At 36.9% G+C, this 8,960-nt stretch overlaps 1 protein-coding gene across 1 annotated transcript; it reads left to right on the top strand.

Moving 5' to 3' along the window:
- Window positions 1–3,587: 3,587 nt before the first annotated feature.
- On the top strand, window positions 3,588–8,925 carry LOC110720891 (EH domain-containing protein 1-like). The gene is made up of 10 exons (XM_021899974.1): window positions 3,588–4,024; window positions 6,421–6,534; window positions 6,689–6,791; window positions 6,890–6,939; window positions 7,074–7,202; window positions 7,290–7,541; window positions 7,678–7,757; window positions 7,923–8,049; window positions 8,272–8,415; window positions 8,521–8,925. Exons 1-10 carry the CDS (start codon window positions 3,854–3,856, stop codon window positions 8,704–8,706), a joined length of 1,356 nt encoding a protein of 451 aa, XP_021755666.1. The 5' UTR covers window positions 3,588–3,853; the 3' UTR covers window positions 8,707–8,925.
- Window positions 8,926–8,960: the final 35 nt, after the last annotated feature.

The raw sequence follows: 8,960 nt of genomic DNA, 5'->3' as shown, positions 1-8,960 counted from the left end.
ATGACCCCATTTACTTCCCCCCGGGTTATGAGCCATATAATATGTCGGGATTTCCAGCACCACCACTAAACCAATTTCCACCACCACCAAACCAATTTCCACCACCACCACCAAACCAATTTCCACCATCAAACCAATATCAAAATCCACAACAATTCCCACAATTCGGTGAATTTCCACCTAATTATATCGGTGATCAACAAAACTATTGTTCTAGCCAAGGTAGCCAAGAAAGTACCCGAATTCCCTCCGGTTCTACCCCTTCTACTGCCATTACTAACGCAGACACACATCATGAATGGTTAACCGAAAGTGAGATGGTACTTTTGAAAAACCGAAGGAGTGAGGTATGGAATTATTTTGTCCTAGATAAAGAGGGTCAACAATATGCAAAATGTAAAACATGTAATGGTGTATTCACGGCATTTACCAAAAACGGGACGGGACACTTAATTAGACACATGAAAGCTTGTGCAAAACCAGCTAGTGATCCAACCCAGCCCAAAATTTCCCAATTCCATCCATACGGCTTTACATACAACTATGAGAAGGATAGGGATGAACTAGGAAAAATGATAGTACACGCCGAACAACCTTTTCTTTTATCGGAAAGTGACGCATTCAACACCTACATTAACAAAGCACTACAACCCCAACATAAAAGAATCTCTAGGAAAACCGTTCGTTCCGTCGCAATGAAAAATTTCCTAGAGTACAAAGTCCGGTTACAAGCCGAATTGAGTAACCTTAATTGTAGAGTATCTTTAACAGCCGATTCTTGGGATAGTGGTTATAAATATCACTATTTATGTGTGACTTGCCATTGGGTAGATGATCAATGGTTGTTACAAAAAAGAATAATACATTTCAAAATGCTGGAATACCCACACACCGGCATTAACATTGCTCACCATTTAATGCAAGCAATAGACGAATACAACCTTCGAGATAAAATGATGTCTATGACTTTTGATAATGCAACCTCTATGACATACACAGCTAATCTTATCAAACAAAACTTAATCGATGTACTATTAGACGGTGAAGCTCTTCATACTAGATGTGTTTGCCATGTACTTAACTTATGTGTACAGGATGGAGTTCGGGCAATTGGCCCATACTACAGCAAAATCAGAGATGCTATTATGTCTATTAATAGCTCTAACATGAGATACCAAGAATGGAAGAGTTTTTTAAAACAACAAAAGATAAGGGTAATAAAAATTAGAACCGATTGCCCAACTAGGTGGAATTCCACCTATGACATGTTAACAAAGGCAATTGAGTACAAGGGCCCGTTAACATTATTTTACAACCAAAAATTTCCACAAAATGCTTTGTATGATGATGATTGGAATAACTGTGAAAGATATATGCAATTTTTACAGTTATTATATAACATGACGTATTGTTTTTCTACTGTTTACAATCCTTGTGCTCAAAACTTTCTTTCTAATGCATGCTTACTCGCCCAACTTTTCGCTGATCATCGCCATCAAAGTGATTATAATCAGTATCTTCCAGCAATGGAAACAAAGTGGCGTAAATATTATAGTGAAATTCCTTTGATTTATATTTTTGCTTCCATATTAGATCCTAGGCAAAAGTATGAAAACACATTTATGTTAGTTGACATTTACTTTCAATAATGTTTCTTGACGATGATGTAGAAAACTATAATACTAATGTGAAGGATCAGTTTTTTGCTTTATATAGAGTCTATGAAGCCAAATATGGCACCGTTCCTCGCTCAGGGCCTTCCCAACCATCCAAAAACGTAAGTAAGAAGGCCAAACATTTATTTTCACAAGCTACTAACTTGATTTCAAGGTTTTCAGGTGATTCATCAATCAGGAGAACGCAAAGCGACATCTCGGAGTTGCAGATGTACCTGAGTTACGACTTCACCAAAGGCATGGACGACGATGAGATAAACAGCCTCGACCTCCTTGCATGGTGGAAACAACAAAGCTCGAAGCATCCAACTTTGGCGGCAATGGCACGAGACATTCTTGCTATCCAAGTTTCCTCCGTCGCCTCCGAACGAGCTTTCAGCGCATCCGGAAGGGTTTTAGACGATAGAAGAACAAGTCTAAAACCCGAAACACTAGAAATGTGCGTGTGTTTCAAAGATTAGTTGGATGCGAAAAATCGCTCACAAGACTGTTCTTACGACCACAACGACAACGAAGAAGGAACCTCCGCTTCCGGTTCGGGTTCGGCTAGTTCCCAATCTATGCAACTAGCCGATGACCTTGAAGGCGGAGGCGAAGACGAAGACGAAGACGAAGACGAAGACGAAGACGAGCAAGAAGAAGGAGAAGAAGAATAGACAATTATTGTATATTGTACGATTTTAATCATTATCAAATATCAATTTTATCATTTTTCAGTTTTTGTTTAATACCATCATTGTATGATTTTTATCATTGTTATCATTGTACAATTTTCTCAACTCAAGTAATAATAATATAAAGTACGCATTATTCACATCCAAAGTCCAATTTGCCTTTTTTCCCCGTTTTGTTACAATTTGTAAATTCATATTAAAAAAAATAAAATTATACCAATTACTAATACAAAATTATATTTAATAAATCATAAACATTAAATTTTAAAGTAACAGTATAAAGTAAATATATAAATATAAATATTGAATATACAAAATTATAAAACATAAATATTCAACTTATAATTATAAAATTCATAACTTAATAACTTATAAGTTATAAACTTATAAGTTATAACCTTATAAAACTTATAATTATAATTTTATAACTTATATACATTATAAACTTATAATGTTGTCACTAAAAAAAAAAAAAAAAAAAAAAAAAAAAAAATTGGAAACTGCCAGCCCGCCACCAGCCCGCAGCCCAGCCCGCAGGCCGGCACGGCACGAGCCCGCCAGGCACGAGGGTCGTGCCGTGCCGTGGGCTGGCCTGTGAGAATGGCCGGCACGGCACGACATGAATTCCTGGGCACGCCAGCACGGCCCGCGGCGGCACGGCCCGGCACGATGCCCAGGTTTAGCTTTCATGGTCCGTCTGGACCTCAGGCTCAGCCGATGGCCGCCTGTCCAGATCCGGTGGTACTGGGTTAGAAGCCATCTCAGAAGTACTCTCCCCACAGACGGCGCCAAATGTTTCGGGGTTTTTTTATGTGTCCTGCGGGAGAGTTACAATTCCAAGAATGCCCTTCGACCGTCTGTATTTGCAAAACCACGAAGACCTCGGTTGGGTGGAGCTCCGCCTCCGACGATCAAGTCAGTGATTGTACGGGAGGAAGAAAGTGCCTAAAAAGGGTAATTACTTCTCGCGTAATGGGAGAATTCCGCAATTACGATTGCTCGGGTTTTGTGTAAATTGTAGTTTTGATTGTATTGAATACCAATTGAATGTAAGTGTCCCATTAATGGGGACTCTCCCACTATTTATAGTGGGGAGCATTGGTTCCCCATTTAGGGTTCCTAGGACACGTGTCATCAGAGGATTGAAGCCCTGCTGAACAATAGCAAAATGCCACGTGTCGCGCTGCCATTGGGCCACGTGGCTGGGGTAATTTTACCCCCAAACAATCACTATCTTAGTTTTTTTTTATTTAACAAAATCACAGTCTTAGGTAGTTAGATTGGATTCAATTTTTTATGTTTTTTTTTCAGGGAAAGGATTCAATATTTTGTTTGAACTCGTTCTCACAATAATATGTCTGCCTAACCGTTTTCCTTTAAAAAAAAAATGGTTTTTTGTGCTTCTTTGTCAATAAATCAGTAAACGGCACCGTTTTATGAAGTGTAAGAATAACAATTCCTCACTTTCTCTTCCTTTGTCCAGATTCTGGGAAGTTTGCAAAGATGGCAGCATCAATGTTTCTTCGAAGATCGCCATTAAAGCTTCTACCTCAATGTCCAAGCTTCTACTTTCTCTCTCCTCCTCCTTCTTCTTCTTCTTCAACTTTCTACAACAATCAGCTTCTTCGTCCTCGCTCCAATGGCTTCCACTCTCTCTCCAACATTCCCGACGAGGTATGCTCTCCTTCTTCTGTTGAATTTTGGTTTCACTTTTTCTAGGGCTTTTATTTTCCTCAATTTCTTCATTGCAATTCAATTATACTTGTAATATTGACTCAAAAGTTTTGGTGTTCTGAATTTTAATTGAAGAATGTTATGGTTTTTATAATGTGAATTTCAATCCGGAAATTTGGATTGATTTTAAACTTGATTAAGAGTACGAATTTAAAGATCATCCGATTTTTATTAAAAATCATATAATAAATAAAAATCTAGATATATTCACAGGAAAAATGTTGGAACATATATATAAAATTGTGCTTGTGTATAATTTGGTGAATTTATGTTAAGTCTTAATAAATTTCCAATATTTAGTAGTGTTAAATGAGTAATAGAGTGTCTTACCTAAGAGATTCAATAGTAATAATCACATATATACAACTAATACAAACTATTGTGTATTAGCCTGGCTGAACAACCAAGAGTAATTGCATCTTCTTTGTATCGCAATAGAGTTATCGTTCCGTTGTTCTAGACTACTAGTATGAGTGTTGGTCAATTACCATTACGAAAGTGGAAATTCGATACATCCACATTCATCTTCCCTACATTGTGCTAACAAAGATTAGGAAAAAGGTTTATTGACATAGGGTTATTAATTTCTACACCTTGTCGTAAAGTTTCTTTTTTTTCGCTTTTGGCGCAAGTAGTTAAAACCAGTAACCCTCACAAGCTCTGAACATGCAACATATTTTGGGATGGGTTAGTAAGTATCAAATTATTAATGAGGTTATTCTTTGAAAAGTTGTCCAGTTGAAGAGAACTTGGTTGCATGGGTTTATTGCTCGAGTAAAAGGCCTAATTTTCAACTCTTTTGGTTATTGATAATTTCTAGTAATAGAAGCTACTTATGGCATTGGTCGATGATTGTATAGTGTTTATTGCAAAGTTGTAGAAGCATTTTATATATTATCTGTTGGGGTAGTAGGGAAGAAAGAAGCGAGAATGCTTAAATATTTCGACTAGGAAAGTACTTGTGTGTCTTGAGTTCTTGACCATATTCATCAGCTATGAGGCCTATGACCCAAGGGTTGGTAGTCCAATTCTCTAATCAACAATTTTGTTTGAACTCAATAATGTGGAAAGTTAGCTCTATAGCCTCTGTTGAGGTATACTTTATTTGATGCAAAAAGGGTAGGTGTGGCATGGAAGAACTTCAGGCTTCAGGTAAATCTCATATTTGAGTAATGTTCACAAGCTTTTACTTAATTAATAGTTGAGGTTGATGGAGCTAAATTAGCTATGAATGTGTTAAAGGAAGCAGAAACTTTGTTGGAGAAAGGCATAGGAATAACAAAAAAATGTTGATCTATTGAAGGGTTTGTCCTTGTATTATGGGAGTAAAGGATACTTTATGCATGAAAAGAACAATTGAGTGTGAGACTGGAATCAATTAGTAAAAGAGGATGCAGCATTCAAGGGCTTGGGATTTCTGAAGATAGAGCAAATTTGTAGATAATTGCAAGATATAGTTCAAAGTTTCTTGGAAGGAACACACTAAGTTTTAGTAAACAATGTTAACAGCAAATAAAAGATCAATTTAAAAAAGAGGCAGAAGTCTGTGCTGCGGTGTTATAATTCTGGGAGTTGACTTGGGCCCCAGATATTTGGGTTAATCATAGATTGTCCTATTGTTTAGGGAGAAATAGACCAATACTGAATGAGTAGCTGGTTTCTGAAGCCAGCCATGCACACACTGCTGTGCGCCTGTGCCACCAAGCTAATGATGAAAACCATTTATTCAAACCCTTGCCAAATTGGTAGACAGTTCAAGGATAAGAGGGTAAGGATTGACAAACCTGTGTTTAGTTATGTCAACGTGATATGGTAAGAAATTGTTATTATTTGTCATTTCCTTGGATAAGCTTGGATAAAATTAGGAAGCAGCTAGTATAATCTTCACAAAACTTAAGTACAAAAGTTCATATTGTGTATATTGTGAATTTTTAGAATAAAAATCTATGCTTGACTCAGGCTTTCATGTATTTGATGCTTGATGTCAGATTGTTAGCTAGAGAATGCTTATTAGATAATCGGAAGCATGTGCTCGATAAGGCGAAACATTTTTTGATGCCTGATTTAAGCAAGTACTCCGTAATTTTGTATTTCAGATATGGAATTATAAAGTCACAATATTTGTCTTTACTTTTTAGAGCTGGGACAATCCTTTTCACTCCTCAGAACTTCTTGCATCTGTTTTTATCTTTTATGTTTGTGCTTTTTTTAGCCATAGGGTCATGTTATTTCCTTTTTCTGATTTTTTTTTTTTTCCTGCTTTTCAGTTAATGCTTGCATTTCTAATTATTAAATTGGACCAAGTTCTCTGATCATTTTTTGGGTACACTTTTCAGGAACAATTGTCTACCATGACATCTATATATGATGGTCTTAAGAGGTTGTATGAACAAAAACTGAAGCCATTAGAGCTTACTTATCAATTTAACGATTTTGCATCACCCGTGTTAGTAAGGGACTAAAGACACAAGATTTGCCAATTTTCTGTTTATTGACTTGTTCTCCTTTTTGTGTGTTTGTAGTGATAAAGCTAGTTGATTACTTATTCTCTCAAATGCCTATTTCATTATCTTATCATTTTCTCTTTCCCTTTCTGTGCCACAGACAAATAGTGATTTTGATGCAAAACCTATGGTCATGCTTCTTGGACAGTATTCCACTGGGAAAACTACTTTCATCAAGCACTTGCTAAAAAGTGCTTATCCTGGTAGTTATATACTGCTTTTTCTCTTTTCCATTGGTCTAATTCAAATTGTGTAGTGGTAATACCATTTCTGACATACCTCCTTTACTGGTTATTTGCAGGAGCACATGTCGGGCCAGAGCCAACCACAGATAGATTTATTGTCATTATGGTAAAGAATTATTATTATTCTTGATCATAATGTAGTGCTCAAAGATTGAATTTCCTCCTGTTCTTTTTGGTTGAGTAATTGCTGTTGTAGGTTTTTTTTTTTTTACTTGGTTAATCTGATATGGATTTTTGCAGTCTGGCCCTTATGAAAGACGTATACCGGGCAACACAATATCTGTTCAAGAAGACATGCCATACAAAGGTCTTACGACATTTGGGTCTGCGTTTCTGTCGAAATTTGAGTGTTCCCAGATGCCACATCCAGTGAGTTTGCCTGCAACATTTATCAACTTATACATCTTCAATATGTACAGTACCAGGAAGTGAACTTTCTATTGTTTTATCTTAAAGCTTTTGGAGCATATGACTCTCATTGATACCCCTGGGGTATTATCAGGTGAGAAGCAACGAATAGAAAGGAGTTATGACTTCACTGGTGTGACATCTTGGTTTGCTGCCAAGTGTGACCTCATCTTGCTCCTTTTTGATCCCCACAAACTTGATATTAGTGATGAATTCAAACGTGTGATTTCATCGCTACAAGGCCATGATGATAAGATACGTGTTGTTTTGAACAAGGCAGATCAAGTGGACACTCAGCAGGTGAATGGCAAGTTCAAATTCAAAATACAGTATAATTTTGTCCTTTGAAGTGCTCAGTGGGGTTGCAATTAGTTGATTAATTAATTCTTTTCGTGTTTTTTTTCTTTATCTCAATCCCTGTTTGGGTATGCGGCAGTTGATGAGGATTTATGGGGCATTGATGTGGTCACTTGGGAAGGTTTTAAACACTCCTGAGGTTACTCGTGTTTACATTGGGTAAGCTTCATCCAGTTGAGCTCAATATGGGACTTGAATTATCTTGTCAAAATTGAAGTGCTTATGAAATATGTTAGCTCTTTAAGCTCTTACAGCTTCTCACATGTTTATGAGCCATAATGCTCAATTAATTTCATGAGGATACATAATTTAGTCTTTATGCAGCTCTTTTAATGATGGGCCTTTAAATGAAGCAGTTGCTGGTCCAATGGGACGGGATCTTTTCTTAAAGGAACAGAGTGATCTTCTTGCTGATCTAAAAGACATTCCAAAGAATGCTTGTAATCGAAGAGTAAGTTTGCTGAATTCATTTGATAAAGACTATGAATCAATCACAATCAGTGCTATTGTTAGAAATGACAATGTGATTTGCCACTAGGTTGCTAGCTCGCGTTGTGAACTTGTAGCAGGCATTGAAATCATTGAAGTTCCTAGCAATAAACTGCTATATGATATTTTAATTGTGAAATACACAACAAAAAAACAGATACTTATGCGGTTGTTTGATCTCCAGGTTAATGAACTTGTAAAGCGTGCTAGGGCAGCTAAGATTCACGCTCTTATCATCAGTCATCTGAAGAAGGAGATGCCTGTTTTGATAGGCAAGGCCAAGGCGCAAGAGAATCTTATTGAGAACTTGGAAGTTGAATTCAGAAAGGTTTCTTGCCCTATACTCTCTTCCTCTTTTTGTATGCATGATATCTGCTACTAGTTTATGCTATTCCCTCTGTGAATCGAGATCTAAACTTCTTCTTTTGCTTAGGTCCAAAGGGAGTACCACTTAGCAGCAGGGGATTTGCCGAATGTGGAGCATTTTCAGGAAGTTCTCCGGGATTATAACATTGACAAATTTGAGAAGTTGAAACCGAAATTGATCCAAGCTGTTGATGAGATGCTGGGTTATGACATCCCAGAGCTTCTCAGGAATTTAAAAAGTTTAGATAATTAATGATTTATATTGGAACAAAGCTTGCCAGTTCAGGACAAAAAATGTTACAAGCAAAACTAACCACCAATGTAACCTTGGAAAATTTGGTTGATTATGATGTATACGCCCTGTTTTTGTTGGGGAAATGTCATATTTGGGTAATTTTACCCTTGCATATTGTATTGTATGCTTGACTGACTATATCCTATCCCAAAAAAACACCTATAAAGTGGTATCCAAGCTATGTGTGTGACATATCCCTAACTAGTTGTATA

This window comes from Chenopodium quinoa, unplaced genomic scaffold, assembly GCF_001683475.1.
Source record: "Chenopodium quinoa cultivar QQ74 unplaced genomic scaffold, ASM168347v1, whole genome shotgun sequence".
In the NCBI taxonomy this organism is placed as follows: domain Eukaryota; kingdom Viridiplantae; phylum Streptophyta; class Magnoliopsida; order Caryophyllales; family Amaranthaceae; genus Chenopodium; species Chenopodium quinoa.
Note: the sequence above shows the minus strand (reverse complement) of the source record. Positions and strands in the feature narration are given on the sequence as shown.